We start from the raw sequence: 25,806 nt of genomic DNA on the forward strand, positions 1-25,806 counted from the left end.
GCGGAGTACAAGGCTCGGTGCAGCTCTGCATGTGGCCGGTGTACAAGGCTTGGTGCAGCTCTGCATGTGGCGGAGTACAAGGCTCGGTGCAGCTCTGCATGTGGCCGGTGTACAAGGCTCGGTGCAGCTCTGCATGTGGCTGGTGTACAAGGCTCGGTGCAGCTCTGCATGTGGCTGGAGTACAAGGCTCGGTGCAGCTCTGCATGTGGCCGGTGTACAAGGCTCGGTGCAGCTCTGCATGTGGCCGGTGTACAAGGCTCGGTGCAGCTCTGCATGTGGCCGGTGTACAAGGCTCGGTGCAGCTCTGCATGTGGCTGGTGTACAAGGCTCGGTGTAGCTCTGCATGTGGCCGGAGTACAAGGCTCGGTGCAGCTCTGCATGTGGCTGGAGTACAAAGCTTGGTGCAGCTGTGCATGTGGCTGGAGTACAAAGCTTGGTGCAGCTGTGCATGTGGCTGGAGTACAAAGCCCGATGCAGCTCTGAATGTAGCCAGAGTATCAGGCTATGTGCACACGCTGCGGAATGGTGTGCAGATTTTTCCGCACGGATTTTGATAAACCCGCAGGACAAAAACACTGCGTTTTTCCTGCAGATTTACAGCGGTTTTTGTGCAGATTCCACCTGCGGTTTTCTATTATGGAGCAGGTGTAAAACGCTGCGGAATCCGCACAAAGAATTGCCACGCTGCGGAAAATAAACCGCTGCGTTTCCGCGCGTTTGTCTCCACAGCATGTGCACAGCGGTTTTTATTTCCCATAGGTTTACATGGTACTGTACACCGCATGGATAACTGCTGCGGATCCGCAGTAAAAACCGCAATGTGTGAACATGGCCTAAGACCTGACAGAGATACAGAAATAGGGAATGCCAGTCTGTCGCCGTTTCGATCACTCAGGATCTCAGCCGCTTCTACTCACCGGGCTCCAGGTCCAGCTGGCAGAGATACTGCGAGGTGCTGAGAGTCACCACCACCACCCGGTGCCGCAGCACGTCCTCCCTCTGAGGCATCTGGAAGGTGGAGTGTGTGCTGGAGATCAGGCAGTACTGGTGCACGACAGGGTGCACCGTCTTCACCCAGCGGTTCCTGAAGTACACCCTGAAAAACGGCAGAAGAAGCATGAACGTCTGTCACTGACAGGAGTGCATCGACCACGGGACCCCCACACCCTCCAAAAGCAGGGCCCCTCATCATCCGACCACAGGGCCCTCCACGTCCTCCGACCGCAGGGCCCCTCATCATCTGACCACAGGGCCCCCACGTCTGCCAACCGCAGGGCCCTCCACGTCCTCCGACCGCAGGGACCCCGCACGTCCTCCATCCACAAGGCCCCCCACATCTTCTGACCGCAGGGGTCCCCATGCTTGCTGTACGCGTTCAGTACCAACCACCACTCCCTATTGTTTGTGTCTGTACATTGCGGGGGCATCCGCTGGTTGGATTACGAGGATGGAACGGTGGATAAGCCCCCGAATCCTCCGCTGGTTGGATTATGTGGATGTAATGGTGGATAAGCCCCCGATTCCTCTTTTTCCACCGTTCAGTCAATGAAGACTCATCACTTTGTAACACAAACCTTGTGTCGGGGTGCAGCCTGCACTGTAAAGAATGGTGGTCTCACCTTTAATGACCTGGTCACATCCACAAACTCCTTGTATGTGCAGGAGTATTACAATTTAGTAGATGAAAACAGGACCCAGGGGGCAACTAATAGAATGAAAGCCCCCATTCTTTACCCTGCAGGTGGCACCCAGAGAGCTGAATATCACAGCACAATAAGGGTCCTGTGCCATACTCCCTGTAAGACGTGGGGGGCAAGGACGTCTGCGATACCTGAGCGGCCGGGCCTGGGGGTTCCCTGTCTCCACATATGGGTGCAAGTAATCCTTGATGTAAAGGTCGGCAGCGCTGTTAGAGTGGGTGCAAATCAGGACCCTGAAAGAGAAAACAGGCGTCACTAAGGGGGCGAGCGCCAAGAGGGGCGTCACAAGGGACAGTCACCAACAGAGCTCGGCTTTCAAAGGGGGTGCTGCTGCATCTTACCTGGTGTCCTGCTGTTTGAGGATGTGCTTCACAGCCTGGGCCAGGGTGAAGGTCTTGCCGGTGCCGTAGGGGCCGATGATTAGGATGGGGGGCAGTTGTACTGACAGTGGGGTGGTGATGGCCAGGATGGCTTCTTTCTGTTTGGCGTTCAGCCGGGGGTCTAACAGCTCATCCCACTGTCTGTAGAGAAGGAGAGAGGTCACATCCCCGCGAGGAGAGAGATCACATCCCCGCGAGGAGAGAGGTCACATCCCCGCGAGGAGAGAGGTCACATCCCCGCGAGGAGAGAGGCCACATCCCCGCGAGGAGAGAGGCCACATCCCCGCGAGGAGAGAGGCCACATCCCCGCGAGGAGAGAGGCCACATCCCCGCCAGGAGAGAGGCCACATCCCCGCCAGGAGAGAGGTCACATCCCCGCCAGGAGAGAGGCCACATCCCCGCGAGGAGAGAGGCCACATCCCCGCGAGGAGAGAGGTCACATCCCCGCGAGGAGAGAGGTCACATCCCCGCGAGGAGAGAGGCCACATCCCCGCGAGGAGAGAGGCCACATCCCCGCGAGGAGAGAGGCCACATCCCCGCGAGGAGAGAGGCCACATCCCCGCCAGGAGAGAGGCCACATCCCCGCCAGGAGAGAGGTCACATCCCCGCCAGGAGAGAGGCCACATCCCCGCCAGGAGAGAGGTCACATCCCCGCCAGGAGAGAGGTCACATCCCCGCCAGGAGAGAGGTCACATCCCCGCCAGGAGAGAGGTCACATCCCCGCCAGGAGAGAGGTCACATCCCCGCCAGGAGAGAGGTCACATCCCCGCCAGGAGAGAGGTCACATCCCCGCCAGGAGAGAGGTCACATCCCCGCCAGGAGAGAGGTCACATCCCCGCCAGGAGAGAGGTCACATCCCCGCCAGGAGAGAGGTCACATCCCCGCCAGGAGAGAGGTCACATCCCCGCCAGGAGAGAGGTCACATCCCCGCCAGGAGAGAGGTCACATCCCCGCCAGGAGAGAGGTCACATCCCCGCGAGGAGAGAGGTCACATCCCCGCGAGGAGAAAGGACACATCCCCGCGAGGAGAGAGGGCGAGGGGCACAGCTGAGGAGCTCTGGGGGTGTGAAAGTAAGAGGGGTGCAGGAGAAAGGGGGAAGAGGCGGCACGAAGGCAATGTGAAGGGGAAAAGGTAGGGGCAGGACAGCAGGGTAACCCCTCCACGTCTGAGGAGACCTGACAGATTCCGGCCCCTTGTACGGTACCTTGTGCCCCCTCCTAACCCTGTACAGTACCTTGTGCCACCTCCTGACCCTATATGGCCCCTTGTGACCGCCCAGAGGGGCGCCGGGACGAGCCAGGAAGGGGCGCCGGGACCAGACAGGAAGGGGAGCCGGGACCAGACAGGAAGGGGAGCCGGGACCAGACAGGAAGGGGAGCCGGGACCAGACAGGAAGGGGAGCCGGGACCAGACAGGAAGGGGAGCCGGGACCAGACAGAAAGGGGAGCCGGGACCAGACAGGAAGGGGAGCCGGGACCAGACAGGAAGGGGAGCCGGGACCAGACAGGAAGGGGAGCCGGGACGAGACAGGAAGGGGAGCCGGAACGAGACAGGAAGGGGAGCCGGAACGAGACAGGAAGGGGAGCCGGAACGAGACAGGAAGGGGAGCCGGAACGAGACAGGAAGGGGAGCCAGAACGAGACAGGAAGGGGAGCCAGAACGAGACAGGAAGGGGAGCCGGAACGAGACAGGAAGGGGAGCCGGGACGAGACAGGAAGGGGAGCCGGGACGAGACAGGAAGGGGAGCCGGGACGAGACAGGAAGGGGAGCCGGGACGAGCCAGGAAGGGGAGCCGGGACGAACCAGGAAGGGGAGCCGGGACGAACCAGGAAGGGGAGCCAGGACGAACCAGGAAGGGGTGCCGGGAGGAGCCGGGGGAAGGGAACGGAGGGGCGAGAAGGGGTGTGGCGGAGCAGAGAGCCGAGGAGGGGATGTACCTGTTGGGGCTCCAGGGTATCGGGGGTGTCGCACTTAGATCTGGAAAGAGAATTCCGTTATCCCTTATCCGGTCCAAGGCGTAGTGCATTTCACACAGCGGCAGCCGGTTCAGTTGGAACTGGAGCTCGACCTTGGAGAAAGGAGGCAAAGTAGGTCAGAGGTCCTGACACGGGCGAGCGGGAAGACAGAGGAGGGCAGAGGCCCCAACACGTGTGAGCTGGGAGACAGAGGAGGTCAGAGTCCACGACATGAACGAGCGGGGAGAAAGAGGTCAGAGGCCCCAACATGGGCGAGCAAGGAGACAGAGGAGGTCAGAGGCCCCAACATGGGCGAGCAAGGAGACAGAGGAGGTCAGAGGCCCCAACATGGGCGAGCAAGGAGACAGAGGAGGTCAGAGGCCCCAACATGGGCGAGCAAGGAGACAGAGGAGGTCAGAGGCCCCAACATGGGCGAGCAAGGAGACAGAGGAGGTCAGAGGCCCCGACACGGGCGAGAGGGGAGACAGAGGAAGTCAGAGGCCAGACACAGGCAGCAGGTAGACAAAGGAGATAAGAAGCCCCGACACGGGTGAGCGGGGAGACTGGAGGACATGCCCCTTTCCTCGGCTCCTCACCTGCATTTCCCGGTCGGCCCGCAGCCGCAGCTCCTCGCAGCAGTCCTTGCATATCCTCAGGAAGATGTAGTCCTTGGTCTTCTCCTCAATCACCGCCTCGAATACCTTCTCCTTGCCCCCCTGGCTCTGCGCCGACTTCTCCTTGGACACCGGCAGCAGGAACACAGCGTTGACTTTGGTCATCACCAGTCGGCCAGCGAGGGTGTCCTCAGAGAGCGTCTCGGTGAGCTTAAAGCGTCCAAACAGCTGCCCGTTCTGGGCGTATTTGGCTCCTCCAGAGACGCCTGTCAGCATGAAGCTCGCCACCAGCTGCAGCGGCACCTTGATGTTAAACCTGCAGGTAAAGGAGGGATTAATGGCTGACAACAGAGAGCTGCAGCGAGATATTGGATGTCCTCGCAACGACATTAAAGTGACGATGTGCCAATATAACCCCGCATATGATCGCGGGTAACATCACCCGCTAGTTATCTAGCAGCAATGGCGCCCTGTGGTGGATGAACCGCTGGACACCTGCCGAGCGTCAGACCCCTTTACCCCCTGCCGGGCCGCACTTACTTGCTGACTTCTTTGTACTGGGCGATCTCCTCGATATACAGCAGGTCGTGCAGCCGGGACTGGTAGTTGGTCCTGGTCAGCGACTTGTCCAGGACGGACTGTGTAAACAGCTGGTCGGCCGAGAGGGGGATTTGGTATCGGCCAAGGAGGCTCCTCTCCAGCTCAGTAGTCTCGTTGGGCTCAAACTCCACGATGGTCTTAGACATGGAGTCCCAGCGTTTCGCCGTGGTTAGCAGCTGCTGCCGGGCGTGCATCAAGTATTCAAAATCTGAGGGCAGATTCAGAAGTATGAGTGCAGCTCTGGAGGTGACTGGAGCACAGACCCCTGACTCAGATCGGCTCTTCGGACCCCAATCATTCGGACCCCAATCACCTTCAGTTGAAGCAGCGTCCACCATGATCCTCTGCATCAGCACCGGCTCCACTCCGAAGTCAAACACCACGGTCTGGCGGAAGGTGCCGAATATCTCGGTGGTGAAGGTGATGACCACTGTATACAGGCAGTGGTCCAGGCCGTTCTGCGACATCTTCTCCCCGACCCACTCCTGGCAGCTGTCGGGCACCTCCTGCGACGCCTGTGTGTTTCCGTCCCCGGCCGTTATCGCCACGATGCTAAAGTGAGGTCTGTGAGCGTCGTACAGCAGAGCCACGCGCTGCAGCGTCCTCGCCGGCTGCGGGGAGAAAGATGGCGGCTCAGAGAGACCGGCGCAGTGAATGGACGACCCCGCCAGGAGCCGAAGCAGCAGAAGGACGACCCCACCACGTGCCGGCTTAGCGGACGGACGACCCCGAGAGGGGCCGATGCAGCGGGTGGACGACCCTGAGAGGGGCCGGTGCAGCGGACGGACGACCCCGAGAGGGGCCGCTGCAGCGGACGGACGACCCCGAGAGGGGCCGCTGCAGCGGACGGACGACCCCGAGAGGGGCCGCTGCAGCGGACGGACGACCCCGAGAGGGGCCGATGCAGCAGACGGACGACCCCGCCAGGAGCCGGCGCAGCAGAAGGACGACCCCGCCATGGACCGGCACAGCGGAAGGACGACCCCGAGAGGGGCCGATGCAGGGGACGGACGACCCCGAGAGGGGCCAATGCAGGGGACGGACGACCCCGAGAGGGGCCGGCGCAGCGGTCGAACTCGCGAGGGGCCGGCACAGCGGATGTCCTCACAATTTTCCTACCTTACAAGTCAGGAGAAACGTCCACGTCTGCTGAGACTTCTTGGTGGTAACGGTCACAGACAGATCCGGGCTGAACTCCACGTGTACGCCGTCCACGCACTCACTGAGCTGGGGAAGAAGCAGCACAGTCGGTAACACAGAGGAACAAGCTGCTCCTGAAATACTCTGTGCTGCCCTAGACAATGCTCTATGTAACTCTGCACATCACCCCGTAAGGACCAGAACCCGGCTCCTCGCTCACCACTCGCTCCGGTGACAGGGAATTCATCCACTTCTCAATCAGGGACTCCATGTAGCTACCCGAACATTGCGTGTTCTCCTTCTGCTGCTTCAGGCGGATGAGGCGCGAGGCGTAACGCTTCTGCCACTCCTCCAGCTCCTCCTGCGAGTGCGCCGATGTGCACTGAGCCCCATACCGGCAGATACCCTGCTCCAAAAATCTGCGGAGGAAGGATGGACACTCAGAGCATGCGGCTACACCAGAGTGTGCATACCTGCCCTTCTTCCTGCACTACACCCCAGAGCTGCGCTCACTATTCTGCTGGTGCAGTCACTGTGTACATACATTACATTACTGATCCTGAGTTACCTCCTGTATTATACTCCAGAGCTGAACTCACTATTCTGCTGGTGCAGTCACTCTGTACATACATTACATTACTGATCCTGAGTTACATCCTGTATTATACCCCAGAGCTGCACTCACTATTCTGCTGGTGCAGTCACTGTGTACATATATTACTGATCCTGGGGGACACCTGTACTGACACTGGACAGAAATTATGGTTCGGGGGGGTCACTCACCTCTTACACAGCGTGTACTCTTCGCTGCTGGTGACACCTCGGGGCGGAGGCCGGAACTGCCATCCATCCTGTGTACCTGGGCAGTAATAGACGGCACATAATCAGTACAATCACATAGGGGGTAACATGAGTAGAGACGGGTGGACCCCTGGATGTTCGGATCTGGACGTACAGCTACCAGAACAGTACCCGAACTAGAACCCCATTCACTTGAATGGGGGGCCCGAACATCCAGTATTTGCCACACTGTTATGTGCATGACAGCGCGGCAAACACGGATTCTGATCAGCGGTAGAGTCATCACCGCCAGTTAGACAGCCGCTGTTCACACGCTATCATTTGAGGCTGCAGCTGTGATTGAAGGTATAACATTCACCTCCCGTCACTGGTGTCAGCTGGAGGGACTACTGCTCCCATCAGCAGACGCCTGCTGATGCTAATAGCAGTGAGAGCAGGAGCAGGTGATAGGTGTATTCATCAGCCGGCGCATTGGATACATAATTTAAAAAGAAAAAGGGCATGGGTTTTACTGTATTTTTGATAACCAGCCAGGCAAAACTGACAGCTGGGGGCTGCAACCTTAAGCTGTAAGCTTTAGCAAGGCTGGTTATTAAGAATAGAGGGGTCCCCACACCCTATTTTTTAATTATTATAAATGAATAATTAAAAAAATAGTTGTGGGGTCCCCCCCATTTTTGACAACCAGCCAAGCTAAAGCAGACAGCTGGAGGGCTGGTATTCTCAGGCTGGCAAGGGGCCATAGATATTGACCCCACCCAGCCTAAAAACAGCAGCTGCCAAGAAAAGGCCCATCTATTAGATGCGCCAATTCTGGCGCTTTGCCCGCCTCTTCCCACTTGCCCTGTAGAGGTGGCAAGTGGAGTTCATGTCACCTTTGTATTGTCTGGTGACATGAAGCCCACAGATTAGTAATGAAGAAGTGTCTATAAGAAACATATCCATTACTAATCCTATAGTTGTATGGTAAATAAAGATACGGCCAGAATAAAGTCTTTTATTAGAAATAAAACAAAACACTTTTCCTTTTTTATTTAAAAATGAACAGTTTATACTCACCTAATGCCTAATTACACCGAATCCCTCGTCTCCTGTAATAAACAACACTATCCTTCACTTGTCCCGTCGTTCTTTCCTATGCCGTAATCCCTGTCAGGGGATTAATAGTTTTCAACCTGGACGGTGCCAAGATGCAAACATCCAGGCTGAGAACCACCCGTGACTGCACAGCTGCATCAGTGAGCAGCAGTGACGTGATTGAGGTTACTGCCAGTCACTGAGGCTGCATTCCCAGCCGGGCCAATGAACTGCAGTGACCTCCCTCCAGTGAGATAACTGCTATCACAGTGAGAAAAAGTCTAACGGTGCAGAGGTGAGTTCACCACACTTCAAATTCACTGCAGGTGAACTGCAGTGAACTCGCCTCTGCACCATGAGACTTTTTCTCACTATGCTAATAGTGATCTCACCAAGGTCACCGAAGTTCAGCGGCCCGGCTAGGAACGCAGATTCAGTGACTGGCTGTAACCTCAATGACATCACCCCTGCTTTCTGACACTGCGCCCGCAGCAGCTCATTCCCCAGTGGTTCTCATCCCGGACGGTCGCATCTTGGCACCATCCAGGTTGAAAACTATTAATCCCACATGGATTACATGTGGTACAGAACGAAGGACAGGTGAGGAATATTGGTTTTTTTTATTATTGTTTTATTATAGGAGACGAGGGCTTCGGTGGAATAGGCGTTAGGTGAGTATAACTGTGTTTGTTATTTTTAAATAAAAAGTAAAAGTGTGTTTTGTTTTATTTCTAATAAAAGACTTTATTCTGGCCGTGTCTTTATTTGCCATATAACTATAGGATTAGTAATGGATAGGTGTCTTATAGACGTCTCTCTATTACTAAGCCGTGGGCTTGATCTCACCTGACAATACAAAGGTGACATCAACCCCACAAATATGAACCCCACTTGCCACCGCTACAGGGCAAGTGGGAAGAGACAGGCAAAGCACCAGAATTGGCACATTTAATAGATGTGGCTTTTCTGGGCGGCTGCGGGCTGCTATTTTTAGGCTGTGGGGGTCAATATCCATAGCTCCTTACCAGCCTGAGAATACCAGCCCCTTACCGTCTGCTTTAGCTTGTCTGGTTGTCAAAATTGGGGGGACCCTCTTTTTTTTTTTTTAATTATTTAAATAATTAAAAAAAATTGGAGTGGGGACCCTTCTATTCTTGACAACCCAGACTTGCTGACGGCTGAGAATTGCAGCCCCCAGCTGTCAGTTTTGCCTGGCTGGTTATCAAATATACAAGGGAACCCACGCCGTTTTTTTAAATTTATTTAGAGCACAGGAACCGGCTGATGAATACTCACATCTCTCCATGTTATTATCGGAAGCAGGTGTGGGCTGATGAGAGCAGTAGCCCCATCAGCTGACGCCAGTGACCGGACGTACACTTTATACCTCCAATCGAAGCGGTCATTTGACAGCGTGGGAACCACGGCGGTCTGACCAGCAGTGATGATTTTACCACCGATCAGAAGCGGTGTTTGCCGCACTGTTATGCACACGACAGCGCAACATGGCTCCATGGCTCCTCTGACCTTGAATGATGGGTACCGTACTCCCTCAGATTCGCACTGTGCCACACACAGGACTGGCCACCCGTTTTCTCCAGACCAGAGACCCCCCCAGTGCTCCCAGTTTACAGCACCAGCCCATGTGGAGCGGCCCAGTATCAGTACAGGATGTCTTACCGTCATCCAAGTCCTCAACGTGGAAACCGGACTGAACGGAGGAGGCAACATTCTGTAATCAGAAGAGGAGAGTCAGAGGGTGCAGCAAATAACGGGGGCCGACGTCCAGGGGCACGGCACATACCGAGGTCCGGCATCTGGGGGCGCGGAACGTAACGGGCGTCGGCCACGTAACGGGAGTCGGCCTCCGGGGGGCATGGCACATAATGGGGGTCGGTGTCCGTGGCCGATAACAGGGGTCGGCGTCAGGGGGTCGGCGTTAGTGGACATGGCAAATAACGGGGGCCGAGTGCGGCGTCGGAGGGCAGTAAATATTGAGGGCCGAGCTCTGCTCCCTGACAACCCCCAGCATGTCTCCTTACCTCGATCTCTGCAAGCAGCATTTTCAACCGTGAGAGGTCCTTGGTCACCATCCCATTCTAGTAGAGGAGAAAGACCACATGAGACGGCAGCCGTCAGTATGAGAACCCTAGACCCTCCCTCCCGGAGGTGATGGGGTCCGGACACCTGACGTACCAGATAACATAGGGGAAGACAGAACTAACGGTCACAGGGTCTGCAGACCCCCAGGGAGAGCAGCTCAGTGATTGTCTAATAATTGCTGTTAACTCCCTGGAGGTCTCCGCTTGCTGACAGTGAATGGCCTTCATGCTGCTCACAGCTGAGGTTTAGTCCCACTGTATCAGTGCGGAAAACGTTCTGATCTTCAGCGGATACATCTCAGGGGGCTGCACAAAACCTCACAGGGGGACTGCACAAATCATCACAGGAGGTCCGGAGGGGCTGCACAAAACCTCACAGGGGGCCCGCAGGGGCTGCACATATCACCACAGGGGGCCTGGAGGGGCTGCACAAATTCTCACAGGAGGTCCGGAGGGGCTGCACAAAACCTCACAGAGGGCCCGCAGGGGCTGCACAAAACCTCACAGAGGGCCCGCAGAAGCTGCACAAATCACCACAGGGGGCCCGGGGGGCTGCACAAATCATCACAGAGGGCCCAGAGAGGCTGTACAAATCCTCAAAGGGGGCCTGGGGGGCTGCACAAATCATCACAGAGGGCCCAGGGAGCTGCACAAATCATCACAGAGGGCCCAGGGAGCTGCACAAATCATCACAGAGGGCCCAGGGAGCTGCACAAATCATCACAGGAGGTCCAGAGGGGCTGCACAAAACCTCACAGAGGGCCTGCACAAATCCTCACAGGGGGCCCATCGCTACAGTGCAGGTGTGTGTGAGGTACAGAATAGAAATGGCAACAAGCAGGCAGATACCCCCAGTGATGGGCGATACCCCCTGCCAGTGATGGGTGATACCCCTCGCCAGTGATGGGCGATACCCCCCGCCAGTGATGGGCGATACCCCCCGCCAGTGATGGGCGATACCCCCCGCCAGTGATGGGCGATACCCCCCGCCAGTGATGGGCGATACCCCCCGCCAGTGATGGGCGATACCCCCTGCCAGTGATGGGTGATACCCCCCGCCAGTGATGGGTGATACCCCCTGCCAGTGATGGGTGATACCCCCCGCCAGTGATGGGTGATACCCCCCGCCAGTGAAGGGCGATACCCCCCGCCAGTGAAGGGCGATACCCCCTCCAGTCATGGGTGACACCCCCATGTCAGTGATGGGTGATTCCCCCCCCCCCCCAGTGATGGGTGACACCCCCCGCCAGTGATGGGCGATTCCCCCCGCCAGTGATGGGTGATTCCCCCCGCCAGTGAAGGGCAATACCCCCACCAGTGATGGGTGACACCCCCATGCCAGTGATGGGTGATTTCCCCCGCCAGTGATGGGTGACACCCCCATGTCAGTGATGGGTGATACCCCCTCCCCACAGTGATGGTCACTCTCCCCCCCACAGTGATGGCTGATGCCCGATTTCATCCTACCAGCGGTTCTCCAATGAGGGTCTTGGATAATACACTGGTGACGATCTGCAGTTTCCCCTCCAGGTGCAGACAGCACAGTACGGCATGAACAGAGGCGTCCAACTGTGAGCGGCCCGGCCCCAGGACTGCAGGGACAGAGGAGGAGACCGTCAGCAGGCAGGCTCTATAACACATCCCAACCACCAGCTCAAGAGTAAACCAGAAACGTACAAACACCAGCGCAGGGCCGGGGGTCACCCCCGGACGATACATGGAATCCCCAATATTGGAGAGTGGCGGGGAGGCAGGAAGGGAGGCAGGCAGGTGGCGGGTGGAGAAGCAAGGAGGCAGGAAGGAAGACAGGCAGGAGGTGGGGAGGGAGGCAGGCAGGCAGTGTGGAGGGAGGCAGGTGGTGGGCGGAGAAGTAAGGAGGCAGGAAGGAAGACAGGCAGGCGGTGTGGAGGGAGGCAGGTGGTGGACGGAGAAGCAAGGAGGCAGGAAAGAAGACAGGCAGGCGGTGTGTAGGGAGGCAGGCGGTTTGGAGGGAGAAGCAAGGAGGCAGGAAAGAAGACAGGCAGGCAGCGGGGAGGGAGGCAATTGGCGGGCGGAGAGGCAAGGAGGCAGGAAAGAAGACAGGCAGGAGGTGGGGAGGGAGGCAGGCGGTGTGGAGGGAGGCAGGTGGTGTGGAGGGAGGCAGGTGGTGGGGAGGGAGGCAGGTGGTGGGCGGAGAAGCTAGGAGGCAGGAAAGAAGACAGGCAGGCGGTGGGGAGGGAGGCAGACACTTACCCAGCTTACAGTCTTCATCCGCCTGATCATAGTTTTTCTACAAAATAGAAACAGACAAATAATGACTGACGGAGCAGAAGTCGTGCACTTCAACATCAACACTCCAAAGCTGAACTCACTAATCAGCTACAAAGTAACCACAAACAAGACGCTATCAATATTGGGAAAGTGCCAGAGATAAGTCTGTGCAGATACTAAACAAGCACCTCCAAGTGGTTCCTCCAAGCGCAGAGTGCCCTATCCCCCGTGGTTCCTCCCCGTGCAGCGTGCCCTATCCCCCGTGGCCCCTCCCCGTGCAGCGTGCCCTATCCCCCGTGGTTCCTCCCCGTGCAGCGTGCCCTATCCCCCGTGGCCCCTCCCCGTGCAGCGTGCCCTATCCCCCGTGGCCCCTCCCCGTGCAGCGTGCCCTATGCCCCGTGGCCCCTCCCCGTGCAGCGTGCCCTATGGCCCGTGGCCCCTCCCCGTGCAGCGTGCCCTATCCCCCGTGGTTCCTCCCCGTGCAGCGTGCTCTATCCCCCGGGGCCCCTTGCCGTGCAGCGTGCCCTATCCCCCGTGGTTCCTCCCCGTGCAGCGTGCCCTATGCCCCGTGGCCCCTCCCCGTGCAGCGAGCCCTATGCCCCGTAGCCCCCCCCCCGTGCAGCGTGCCCTATCCCCCGTGGTTCCTCCCTGTGCAGCGTGCCCTATCCCCCGGGGCCCCTTGCTGTGCAGCGTGCCCTATCCCCCGCGGCCCCTCCCCGTGCAGCGTGCCCTATCCCCCGTGGTTCCTCCCCATGCAGCATGCCCTATCCTCCGTGGCCCCTCCCCATGCAGCGTGCCCTATCCCCTGTGGTTCCTCCCCGTGCAGCATGCCCTATCCCCCGTGGCCCCTCCCCACGCCCTTGCCTCCTCCCCACGCAGAGCGCCCTTGCCCCCGTGGCTCCTCCCCATTTAACCCCCCGTGGCCCTTCCCCATGCAGCATGCCAAATCCCCCGAGGCCCCTGCCCGCACAGCATGACCTCGACCCATTGCCCCTCCCTGAGCAGTGCTCCCATCGCCCCAGTGGCCCCTCCCTGAGCAGTGCACCCCTCCCTGAGCAGAGCCTCCCTCGCCCCAGTGGCCCCTCCCTGAGCAGCGCCCCCCCTCGCCCCAGTGGCCCCTCCCTGAACAGCCCCCCCCTCGCCCGTGGCCCTTCCCTGAGCAGCGCCCCCCTCGCCCCTCACTGAGCAGCGCACCCTTCTCCCCTCCCTGAGCAGCGCCCTCCTCGTCCCAGTGGCCCCTCCTAGGCACTCACCAGTTGCAGGAATGAGGCGATACGGTACAGCAGGCTCTCGATCTTGATGCGGGTGATGTGGGTGACCTGGGCAGGGTGGGCCGCACCGCTGCCGCCGCTCTTGTAGTGGCCGATGGTCAGCAGACATTCTGTGCAGTGTTGCACGGCCGCCTCATAGTCCAGTCTCCGGAAGGAGTCACATGCTTGTTCACACGGATGAGCCAATCGTCTGTCTGCCATGACTCAGGACAGAGCGCCTGCAGGAGGAAAGTAGCCGTCATTACACCAGTGATGTCATCACCGGGGGCGGGGCCGACAGCCTCACTATGTACAAGAGGGTGGTCAGCAGTGACAGATGAGGGGCCGATGCAGGAGTATAAGGGGTGTGGTGTCATCTGATCACTATTACCCAAACACAATAATATAACAGCAGAATAGTGAGCGCAGCTCTGGAGGTGACTGGAGGATAAGACACGATGTAAAAGCAGAATAGTGAGCGCAACTCTGGAGGTGACTGGAGGATAAGACACGATGCAACAGCAGAATAGTGAGTGCAGCTCTGGGGGTGACTGGAGGATAAGACATGATGAAACAGCAGAATAGGGAGTGCAGCTCTGGAGGTGACTGGAGGATAAGAAACAATGTAAGAGCAGAATATTGAGTGCAGCTCTGGGGGTGACTGGAGGATAAGACACGATGTAACAGCGGAATAGTGAGCGCAGCTCTGGAGGTGACTGGAGGATAAGACACGATGTAACAGCGGAATAGTGAGCGCAGCTCTGGAGGTGACTGGAGGATAAGACACGATGTAACAGCAGAATAGTGAGCGCAGCTCTGGGGGTGACTGGAGGATAAGACACGATGTAACAGCAGAATAGTGAGTGCAGCTCTGGAGGATAAGACACGATGTAAGAGTAGAATATTGAGTGCAGCTCTGGGGGTGACTGGAGGATGAGATGTGACAGGTGAGGCAGACACCCTGAAGGAATCAGTAGATGATACTGGGATTACACACGGGATCACAAAGATCTGGAATGTGATCAGGGCACCGGGCAGGGTCACTCACACAGAGACATCCCCCGCCGGGCAAGTCCACTCACACAGAGACTTTCCCCGCCGGGCAAGGCCACTCACACCGAGACAACCCCCGCCGGGCAGGGCCACTCACACGGAGACATCCCCTGCCGGGCAGGGCCACTCACACAGAGACTTTCCCCGCCGGGCAGGGCCACTCACACAGACTTTCCCCGCCGGGCAGGGCCACTCACACAGAGACTTTCCCCTCCGGGCAAGGCCACTCACACCGAGACATTCCCCGCCGGGCAGGGCCACTCACACAGAGACTTACCCCTCCGGGCAGGGCCACTCACACAGAGACTTACCCCTCCGGGCAAGGCCACTCACACCGAGACATTCCCCGCCGGGCAGGGCCACTCACACAGAGACTTACCCCTCCGGGCAGGGCCACTCACACAGAGACTTTCCCCGCCGGGCAGGGCCACTCACACAGAGACTTACCCCTCCGGGCAGGGCCACTCACACAGAGACTTACCCCTCCGGGCAGGGCCACTCACACAGAGACTTTCCCCGCCGGGCAGGGCCACTCACACAGAGACTTACCCCTCCGGGCAGGGCCACTCACACAGAGACTTTCCCCGCCGGGCAGGGCCACTCACACAGAGACTTACCCCTCCGGGCAGGGCCACTCACACAGAGACTTTCCCCGCCGGGCAGGGCCACTCACACAGAGACTTACCCCTCCGGGCAGGGCCACTCACACAGAGACTTTCCCCGCCGGGCAGGGCCACTAACACAGAGACATCCCCCGCCGGGCAGGGCCACTCACACAGAGACATCCCCCGCCGGGCAAGGCCACTCACACAGAGACTTTTCCCGCCGGGCAAGGCCACTCACGCAGAGACATCTCCCGCCGGGCAGGGTCACTCACACAGAGACATCCCCCGCCGGGCAGGGCCACTCACACAGAAACATCCCCCGCCGGGCAGGGCCACTAACACAGAGACATCCCCCGCCGGGCAGGGCCACTCACACAGAAACATCCCCCGCCGGGCAAGGCGACTAACACAGAGACATCCCCCCCACTGGGCAGGGCCACTCACACAGAAACATCCCCCGCCGGGCAGGGCCACTAACACAGAGACATCCCCCCCACTGGGCAGGGCCACTCACACAGAGACATCCCCCGCCGGGCAAGGCGACTCACGCAGAGACATCCCCAGCCGGGCAAGGCGACCCACACAGAGACATCCCCCGCCAGGCAGGGCCACACAGAGAGAGACAACCCTCGCAGGGCCACACAGAGAGACATCCCTTGCCGGGCAGGGCCAGAGAGAGACACCCCAGCTAAGCAGGGCCACTCACATATATCCCCCCTCCCCCCCCGCAAGGCAACAGAGACAGATACATCCCCTGCCAGGCAGGGACACTAACACATAGACATCCAAGGCCGGGCAGGGCCACGCAGAGAGACATCCCTCACTGGGCAGGGCCACACAGAGGGAGAGACAACCCTCGCAGAGCCACAGAAAGACAACCCTTGCCGGACACGGCCAAACAGAGAGACACAAACTTCGCTGGGCAGGGCCAGAGAGAGACATTCCTCGCCGGGCAGGGCCACTCACACAGAGACTTTCCCCTCCAGGCAAGGCCACTCACACAGAGACATCCCCCGCCGGGCAAGGCCACTCACACAGAGACATCTCCCGCCAGGCAGGGTCACTCACACCGAGACATCCCCCGCCGGGCAGGGCCACTCACACAGAGACTTTCCCCGCCGGGCAAGGCCACTCACACAGAGACATCTCCCTCCGGGCAGGGCCACTCACACCGAGACATCCCCCGCCGGGCAGGGCCACTCACACAGAGACTTACCCCTCCGGGCAGGGCCACTCACACAGAGACATCTCCCTCCGGGCAGGGCCACTCACACCGAGACATCCCCCGCCGGGCAGGGCCACTCACACAGAGACTTACCCCTCCGGGCAGGGCCACTCACACAGAGACTTTCCCCTCCGGGCAAGGCCACTCACACAGAGACTTTCCCCGCCGGGCAAGGCCACTCACACAGAGACATCTCCCGCCGGGCAGGGTCACTCACACAGAGACATCCCCCGCCGGGCAGGGCCACTCACACAGAAACATCCCCCGCCGGGCAGGGCCACTAACACAGAGACATCCCCCGCCGGGCAGGGCCACTCACACAGAAACATCCCCCTCCGGGCAGGGCCACTAACACAGAGACATCCCCCCACCGGGCAGGGCCACTCACACAGAGACATCCCCCGCCGGGCAAGGCGACTCACGCAGAGACATCCCCAGCCGGGCAAGGCGACTCACACAGAGACATCCCCCGCCAGGCAGGGCCACACAGAGAGAGAGAAAACCCTCGCAGGGCCACACAGAGAGACATCCCTTGCCGGGCAGGGCCAGAGAGAGACATCCCAGCTAAGCAGGGCCACTCACATATATCCCCCCTCCCCCCCCGCAAGGCAACAGAGACAGATACATCCCCTGCCAGGCAGGGACACTAACACAGACATCCAAGGCCGGGCAGGGCCACGCAGAGAGACATCCCTCACTGGGCAGGGCCACACAGAGGGAGAGACAACCCTCGCAGAGCCACAGAAAGACAACCCTTGCCGGACACGGCCAAACAGAGAGACACAAACTTCGCTGGGCAGGGCCAGAGAGAGACATCCCTCGCCAGGCAGGGCCACTCACACCGAGACATCCCCCGCCGGGCAGGGCCACTCACACAGAGACTTTCCCCGCCGGGCAGGGCCACTCACAGAGACTTTCCCCGCCGGGCAGGGCCACTCACACAGAGACTTTCCCCTCCGGGCAAGGCCACTCACACAGAGACTTTCCCCTCCGGGCAAGGCCACTCACACAGAGACATCCCCCGCCGGGCAAGGCCACTCACACAGAGACTTTCCCCGCCGGGCAAGGTCACTCACACAGAGACATCTCCCGCCGGGCAGGGTCACTCACACCGAGACATCCCCTGCCGGGCAGGGCCACTCACACAGAAACATCCCCCGCCGGGCAGGGCCACTAACACAGAGACATCCCCCCGCCGGGCAGGGCCACTCACACAGAGACATCCCCCGCCGGGCAAGGCGACTCACAGAGACATCCCCAGCCGGGCAAGGCGACTCACACAGAGACATCCCCCGCCGGGCAGGGCCACACAGAGAGAGCCAACCCTCGCAGGGCCACACAGAGACATCCCTTGCCGGGCAGGGCCAGAGAGAGACATCCCAGCTAAGCAGGGCCACTCACATATATCCCCCCCGCAAGGCAACAGAGACAGATACATCCCCTGCCAGGCAGGGACACTAACACATAGACATCCAAGGCCGGGCAGGGCCACGCAGAGAGACATCCCTCACTGGGCAGGGCCACACAGAGGGAGAGACAACCCTCGCAGAGCCACAGAAAGACAACCCTTGCCGGACACGGCCAAACAGAGAGACACACACTTCGCTGGGCAGGGCCAGAGAGAGACATCCCTTGCCAGGCAGGGCCACACAGAGAGATATATCCCCCCGCAGGGCAACAGAGACATCCCCCGCCGGGCAGGAACACTCAGAGACAACTATGCCAGGACAGGAAAAACCACTCAGGTGAGGACGGCACGTGGAGGGCCACTAACAAGGACATCCCCCGCAGGGCAGGAGGTAGCTCACATGAGGACGTCCCCCGCAGGGCAGGGGGCGAGGCTGCTCACAAAAGGACATCCCTCGCAGGGAAGGGGGCGAGGCTGCTCATACAAGGACGTCCCCCGCAGGGAAGGGGGCGAGGCCGTTCACATGAGGACATCCCCCTCTCTCACTCACCAGAGGCTCTTTGCTCTCTAACCCAGGCGTCTCCTCTCTCTTTCCTCTCCCTGGCGTCTCCACTCTATTCCCTTGTCCCCAGTGTCCTCTTTAACTCTTCTAGGTGTCTCCTCTCTCTCCCCAGTGTGTCCTCTCCCCTGTGTTTCCTCTCTTCCCCTGTCCCCGGTGTCCGCTCTCTTTCCCTCTTCTAAGTGTCTCCTCTCTCTCCCATGTGTGTACTCGATCTTTCCCTCTCCCCCGGCATCTCCTCGCTCCCCCTCGTGTCCTCTGGTGTCCTCTGCCTTGTGTCTCCTCTCTCTTTCACTCTTCTAGGTGTCTCCTCACTCTCCCCTATTACTCGGTGTCCCCTCTGTCTTCCCCTCTTCTAGGTGTCTCCGCTCTCTCCCCGTCCCCGATGTTCTCTCTCTTTCCCTCTTCTAGGTGTCCCCCCCCCCCCCTCTTTTCTCCCAGGCGTCTTCTCTGTGACCCCCTTGCCCCTGCGTCTTTTATCTCTCTACCCCTCTCCCCGGTGTCTCCTTTTTCTATCCGGTGTCCTCTCTCTTCCCCTCTTCTAGGTGTCTCCTATCCCCTCGTCTTCTATCTCTCCTCCTTTCCCCGGTGTCTCCTCTCTCTTCGCCTGTCACCGGTGTCCTCTCTCTTTCCCTCTTATAAGTGTCTCCTCTCTCCCTTTCCTCGGTGTCTCCTATTACTTCCCCTCTCCTTTGTGTCTCCTCTCCCCCCGGTGTCTCCTCTCTCTCCCGCTCTCCCTTGTGTCTCCTCTCTCCCCCTCTCCCCGGTGTCTCCTCTCTCTCCCCGATGTCTCCTCTCTCTTTCCCTCTCCCCGGTGTCTCCTCTCTCTTACCCTCTCCCCGGTGTCTCCTCTCTCTTACCCTCTCCCCGGTGTCTCCTCTCCTTTTCCCTCTCCACGGTGTCTCCGCTCTCTTTCTCTCTCCCCGGTGTCTCCGCTCTCTTTCTCCATCCCCGATGTCTTCTCTCTTTCCCTCAACCCGATGTCTCCTCTCTCTTTCCCTCTCCCCGCTGTCTCCTCTGTCTTTCCCTCTCCCCGATGTCTCCTCTCTTTCTTTCTCCCCGATGTCTCCTCTCTTTCCCTCTCCCCGGTGTCTCCTCTCTCCCCCTCCCCGCTGTCTCCTCTCTTTCCCCCTCCCCGATGTCTCCTCTCTCTCCCTGGTGTCTCCTCTCTCTTTCCCTCTCCCCGATGTCTCCTCTCTTTCCCTCTCCCCGGTGTCTCCTCTCTCTTTCTCTCTCCCCGGTGTCTCCTCTCTCTTTCCCTCTCCCCGATGTCTCCTCTCTTTCCCTCTCCCCGGTGTCTCCTCTCTCTTTCTCTCTCCCCGGTGTCTCCTCTCTCTTTCCCTCTCCCCGATGTCTCTGCTCTCTTTCCCTTTCCCCGGTGTCTCCTCTCTCTTTCCCTCTCCCCGGTGTCTCCTCTCTCTTCCCCTCTCCCCGGTGTCTCCTCTCTCTCTCTCTCCCCGGTGTCTCCTCTCTCTTTCTCTCTCCCCGGTGTCTCCTCTCTCTTTCCCTCTCCCCGATGTCTCTGCTCTCTTTCCCTCTCCCTCGTGTCTCCGCTCTCTTTCCCTCTCCCCGGTGTCTCCTCTCACTCTTCCCCTCTCCCCGGTGTCTCCTCTCTCTTTCTCTCTCCCTGGTGTCTCCTCTCTCTTTCCCTCTCCCCGATGTCTCTGCTCTCTTTCCCTCTCCCTGGTGTCTCTCCTCTCTTCCCCTCTCCCCGGTGTCTCTCCTCTCTTCCCCTCTCCCCGGTGTCTCTCCTCTCTTCCCCTCTCCCCGGTGTCTCCTCTCTCTTTCCTTCTCCCCGGTGTCTCCTCTCTCTTTCCTTCTCCCCAATGTCTCCTCTCTCTTTCCCTCTCCCCGGTGTCTCCTCTCTCTTTCCCTCAACCCGATGTCTCCTCTCTCTTTCCCTCTCCCCGATGTCTCCTCTCTTTCCCTCTCCCCGGTGTCTACTCTCTCTCCCCGGTGTCTCCTCTCTCTCTCCCCGGTGTCTCCTCTCTCTTTCCCTCTCCCCGATGTCTCCTCTCTTTCCCTCTCCCCGGTGTCTCCTCTCTCTCTCTCTCTCCCCGATGTCTCTGCTCTCTTTCCCTCTCCCTGGTGTCTCCTCTCTCTTTCCCTCTCCCCGGTGTCTCTCCTCTCTTCCCCTCTCCCCGGTGTCTCCTCTCTCTTTCCTTCTCCCCGGTGTCTCCTCTCTCTTTACTTCTCCCCAATGTCTCCTCTCTCTTTCCCTCTCCCCGGTGTCTCCTCTCTCCCTCTCCCCGTTGTCTCCTCTCTCTTTCTCTCTCTCCAATGTCTCTTTCCCTCTCCCCGGTGTCTCCTCTCTATTTCCCTCTCCCCGATGTCTCCTCTCTCTTTCCCTCTTCCCGGTGACTCCTCTTTTTCCCTCTCTCCAATGTCTCCTCTCTCTTTCCCCGGTGTCTCCTCTCTCTTTCCTTCTCCCCGGTGTCTCGTCTCTCTTTCCCTGTCTCCTCTGTCTTTCCCTCTCCCCGGTGTCTCATCTCTCTTTCCCTGTCTCCTCTCTTTCCCTCTCACTGCTGTCTCCTCTCTCTTTCCCTCTCCCCGATGTCTCCTCTCTCTTTCCCTCTCCCCGGTGTCTCCTCTCTCTTTCAATCTCCCCGGTGTCTCCTCTCCTTTTCCCTCTCCCCGGTGTCTCCTCTCTCTTTCCCTCTCCCCGCTGTCTCCTCTCTCTTTCCCTCTCCCCGGTGTCTCCTCTCCTTTTCCCTCTCCCCGGTGTCTCCTCTCCCTTTCCCTCTCCCCGCTGTCTCCTCTCTCTTTCCCTCTTCCCGGAGTCTCCTCTCTCTTTCCCTCCCCCCGATGTCTCCTCTCTCTTTCCCTCTCCCCGGTGTCTCCTCTCTCCCCCCGATGTCTCCTCTCTCTTTCCCTCTCCCCGGTGTCTCCTCTCTCTTTCCCTCTCCCCGGTGTCTCCGCTCTCTTTCTCTCTCCCCGGTGTCTCCGCTCTCTTTCTCCCTCCCCGATGTCTTCTCTCTTTCCCTAAACCCGATGTCTCCTCTCTCTTTCCCCCTCCGCGATGTCTCCTCTCTTTCACTCTCCCCAGTGTCTACTCTCTCTCCCCGGTGTCTCCTCTCTCTCTCCCTCTCCCCGGTGTCTCCTCTCTCTTTCCCTCTCTCCGATGTCTCCTCTCTTTCCCTCTCCCCGGTGTCTCCTCTCTCTCTCTCTCCCCGCTGTCTCCTCTCTTTCCCTCTCCCCGATGTCTCTGCTCTCTTTCCCTCTCCCTGGTGTCTCCGCTCTCTTTCCCCGGTGTCTCCTCTCTCTTTCCCTCTCCCCGGTGTCTCCTCTCACTCTTCCCCTCTCCCCGGTGTCTCCTCTCTCTCCCTCTCCCCGGTGTCTCCTCTCTCTTCCCCTCTCCCCGGTGTCTCCTCTCTCTCCCCGGTGTCTCCTCTCTCTTTCCCTCTCCCCAATGTCTCCTCTCTCTTTCCCTCTCCCCGCTGTCTCCTCTCTCTTTCCCTCTCCCCGGTGTCTCCTCTCTCTTTCCCTCTCCCCGGTGTCTCCTCTCTCTTTCCCTCTCTCCGATGTCTCCTCTCTTTCCCTCTCCCCGGTGTCTCCTCTCTCTCTCTCTCCCCAGTGTCTACTCTCTCTCCCCGGTGTCTCCTCTCTCTCTCCCTCTCCCCGGTGTCTCCTCTCTCTTTCCCTCTCTCCGATGTCTCCTCTCTTTCCCTCTCCCCGGTGTCTCCTCTCTCTCTCTCTCCCCGGTGTCTCCTCTCTCTCCCCGGTGTCTCCTCTCTTTCCCTCTCCCCGATGTCTCTGCTCTCTTTCCCTCTCCCTGGTGTCTCCGCTCTCTTTCCCCGGTGTCTCCTCTCTCTTTCCCTCTCCCCGGTGTCTCCTCTCACTCTTCCCCTCTCCCCGGTGTCTCCTCTCTCTCCCTCTCCCCGGTGTCTCCTCTCTCTTCCCCTCTCCCCGGTGTCTCCTCTCTCTCCCCGGTGTCTCCTCTCTCTTTCCCTCTCCCCAATGTCTCCTCTCTCTTTCCCTCTCCCCGCTGTCTCCTCTCTCTTTCCCTCTCCCCGGTGTCTCCTCTCTCTTTCCCTCTCCCCGCTGTCTCCTCTCTCTTTCCCTCTTCCCGGAGTCTCCTCTCTCTTTTCCTCCCCCCGATGTCTCCTCTCTCTTTCCCTCTCCCCGGTGTCTCCTTTCTCTCCCCGATGTCTCCTCTCTCTTTCCCTCTCCCCGGTGTCTCCTCTCTCTTTCCCTCTCCCCGGTGTCTCCTCTCTCTTTCCCTCTCCCCGGTGTCTCCTATCTTTCCCTCTCCCCGGTGTCTCCTCTCTTTCCCTCTCCCCGGTGTCTCCTCTCTCTTCCCCTCTCCCCGGTGTCTCCTCTCTCTCCCCGGTGTCTCCTCTCTCTTTCCCTACCCCCGGTGTCTCCTCTCTCTTTCCCTCTCCCCAATGTCTCCTCTCTTTCCCTCTCTCCTCTCTCTTTCCCTCTCCCCGCTGTCTCCTCTCTCTTTCCCTCTCCCCGGTGTCTCCTCTCTCTCTTCCCTGTGTCTCCTCTCTCTCTTCCCTGTGTCTCCTCTCTCTCTTCCCTGTGTCTCCTCTCTCTCTTCCCTGTGTCTCCTCTCTCTCTCCCCTGTGTCTCCTCTCTCTCTCCCCTGTGTCTCCCCTCTCTTTCCTTCTCCCCGGTGTCTCCTCTCTCTTTCCCGGTGTCTCCTCTCTCTCTCCCCGTGTCTCCTCTCTCTTTCCATCTCCCCGCTGTCTCCTCTCTCTTTCCCTCTCACCGATGTCTCCTCTCTCTTTCCCTCTCCCCGGTGTCTCCTCTCTTTCCCTTTCCCCGGTGTCTCCTCTATCTTTCCCTCTCCCCGGTGTCTCCTCTATCTTTCTCTCTCCCCGGTGTCTCCGCTCTCTTTCCCTCTCCCCGATGTCTTCTCTCTTTCCCTGACCCTGATGTCTCCTCTCTCTTTCCCTCTCCCCGCTGTCTCCTCTCTCTCTCCGATGTCTCCTCTCACTTTCCCTCTCCCCGGTGTCTCCTCTCTTTCTCTCTCCCTGATGTCTCCTCTCTCTGTCCCCGCTGTCTCCTCTCTCTTTCCCTCTCCCCGCTGTCTCCTCTCTCTTTCCCTCTCCCCGATGCCTCCTCTCTCTTTCCCTCTCCCCGATGCCTCCTCTCTCTTTCCCTCTCACCGATGTCTCCTCTCTCTTTCCTTCTCCCCGGTGTCTCCTCTTTCCGGTGTCTCCTCTCTTTCCCTTTCCCCGGTGTCTCCTCTATCTTTCCCTCTCCCCGGTGTCTCCTCTATCTTTCTCTCTCCCCGGTGTCTCCGCTCTCTTTCCCTCTCCCCGATGTCTTCTCTCTTTCCCTGACCCTGATGTCTCCTCTCTCTTTCCATCTCCCCGCTGTCTCCTCTCTCTCTCCCCGATGTCTCCTCTCACTTTCCCTCTCCCCGGTGTCTCCTCTCTTTCTCTCTCCCTGATGTCTCCTCTCTCTGTCCCCGCTGTCTCCTCTCTCTTTCCCTCCCCCCGCTGTCTCCTCTCTCTTTCCCTCTCCCCGATGCCTCCTCTCTCTTTCCCTCTCCCCGATGCCTCCTCTCTCTTTCCCTCTCCCCGGTGTCTCCTCTCTCTTTCCCTCTCCCCGGTGTCTCCTCTCTCTTTCCCTCTCCCCGGTGTCTCCTCTCTCTCTCCCCGCTGTCTCCTCGCTCTTTCTCTCCCCCCGCTGTCTCCTCTCTCTTTCCCTCTCCCCGGTGACTCCTCTCTCTTTCCCTCTCCCCGGTGTCTCCTCTCTCTCTCCCCGCTGTCTCCTCTCTCTCTCCCTCTCTCCGGTGACTCCTCTCTCTCTCCCCGCTGTCTCCTCTCTCTTTCCCTCTCCCCGGTGTCTCCTCTCTCTCTCCCCGCTGTCTCCTCGCTCTTTCTCTCCCTCCGCTGTCTCCTCTCTTTCCCTCTCCCCGATGCCTCCTCTCTCTTTCCCTCTCCCCGGTGTCTCCGCTCTCTTTCCCTCTCCCCGGTGTCTCCTCTCTCTCCCACCGGTGTCTCCTCTCTCTTTCCCTCTCCCCGGTGTCTCCTCTCTTTCTCTCTCCCCGATGTCTCCTCTCTCTTTCCCTCTCCCCGGTGTCACTTCTCTCTTTTCCTCTCCCCGCTGTCTCCTCTCTTTTCCTCTCCCCGCTGTCTCCTCTCTCTTTCCCTCTCCCCGCTGTCTCCTCTCTTTCCCTCTCCCCGCTGTCTCCTCTCTCTTTCCCTCTCCCCGCTGTCTCCTCTCTCTTTCCCTCTCCCCGCTGTCTCCTCTCTCTTTCCCTCTCCCCGCTGTCTCCTCTCTCTTTCCTTCTCCCCGCTGTCTCCTCTCTCTTTCCCTCTCCCCGCTGTCTCCTCTCTCTTTCCCTCTCCCCGCTGTCTCCTCTCTCTTTCCCTCTCCCCGCTGTCTCCTCTCTCTCCCCCCGGTGTCTCCTCTCTTTCCCTCTCCCCGGTGTCTCCTCTCTTTCCCTCTCCCCGCTGTCTCCTCTCCTTTTCCCTCTCCCCGCTGTCTCCTCTCTTTCCCTCTCCCTGCTGTCTCCTCTCTCTCCCCCCGGTGTCTCCTCTCTCTTTCCCTCTCCCTGGTGTCTCCTCTCTCTTTCCCTCTCCACTGGGTCTACTCTCTCATTCCCTCTCCCCGGGGTCTCCTCTCTCTTTCCCTCTCCCCGGGGTCTCCTCTCTCTTTCCCTCTCCCCGGGGTCTCCTCTCTCTTTCCCTCTCCCCGGGGTCTCCTCTCTCTTTCCCTCTCCCCGGGGTCTCCTCTCTCTTTCCCTCTCCCCGGGGTCTCCTCTCTCTTTCCCTCTCCCCGGGGTCTCCTCTCTCTTTCCCTCTCCCCGGTGTCTCCTCTCTCTTTCCCTCCCCGGGGTCTCCTCTCTCTTTCCCTCTCCCCGGTGTCTCCTCTCTCTTTCCCTCTCCCCGCTGTCTCCTCTCTCTTTCCCTCTCCCCGGTGTCTCCTCTCTCTTTCCCTCCCCGGGGTCTCCTCTCTCTTTCCCTCTCCCCGATGTCTCCTCTCTTTCTCTCTCCCCGATGTCTCCTCTCTTTCCCTCTCCCCGGTGTCTCCTCTCTCTTTCCCTCCCCGGGGTCTCCTCTCTCTTTTCCTCTCCCCGCTGTCTCCTCTCTTTTCCTCTCCCCGCTGTCTCCTCTCTCTTTCCCTCTC

General features: G+C 59.3%; 1 protein-coding gene across 1 annotated transcript in view; it reads right to left on the reverse strand.

The window, feature by feature from the left end:
* The window catches only part of HELZ (helicase with zinc finger), a 70,140-nt gene that overhangs the window by 34,365 nt on the left and 9,969 nt on the right, over positions 1–25,806 (reverse strand). Inside the window, exons 2-16 of the mRNA XM_077254695.1 lie at positions 13,874–14,109; positions 12,603–12,639; positions 11,838–11,962; positions 10,311–10,367; positions 9,949–10,000; positions 7,174–7,249; positions 6,611–6,809; positions 6,370–6,477; positions 5,564–5,861; positions 5,191–5,458; positions 4,633–4,966; positions 4,019–4,149; positions 2,042–2,221; positions 1,832–1,933; positions 918–1,096 (exon numbers count right to left, since the gene is read on the reverse strand). Coding sequence (XP_077110810.1) covers positions 918–1,096; positions 1,832–1,933; positions 2,042–2,221; positions 4,019–4,149; positions 4,633–4,966; positions 5,191–5,458; positions 5,564–5,861; positions 6,370–6,477; positions 6,611–6,809; positions 7,174–7,249; positions 9,949–10,000; positions 10,311–10,367; positions 11,838–11,962; positions 12,603–12,639; positions 13,874–14,092 — 2,365 coding nt within the window. The 5' untranslated portion in view covers positions 14,093–14,109. The remainder of the gene's footprint in view (positions 1–917; positions 1,097–1,831; positions 1,934–2,041; positions 2,222–4,018; positions 4,150–4,632; positions 4,967–5,190; positions 5,459–5,563; positions 5,862–6,369; positions 6,478–6,610; positions 6,810–7,173; positions 7,250–9,948; positions 10,001–10,310; positions 10,368–11,837; positions 11,963–12,602; positions 12,640–13,873; positions 14,110–25,806) is intronic.

The sequence above is a fragment of the Ranitomeya variabilis genome, chromosome 4 (assembly GCF_051348905.1).
Source record: "Ranitomeya variabilis isolate aRanVar5 chromosome 4, aRanVar5.hap1, whole genome shotgun sequence".
Lineage (NCBI taxonomy): Eukaryota > Metazoa > Chordata > Amphibia > Anura > Dendrobatidae > Ranitomeya > Ranitomeya variabilis.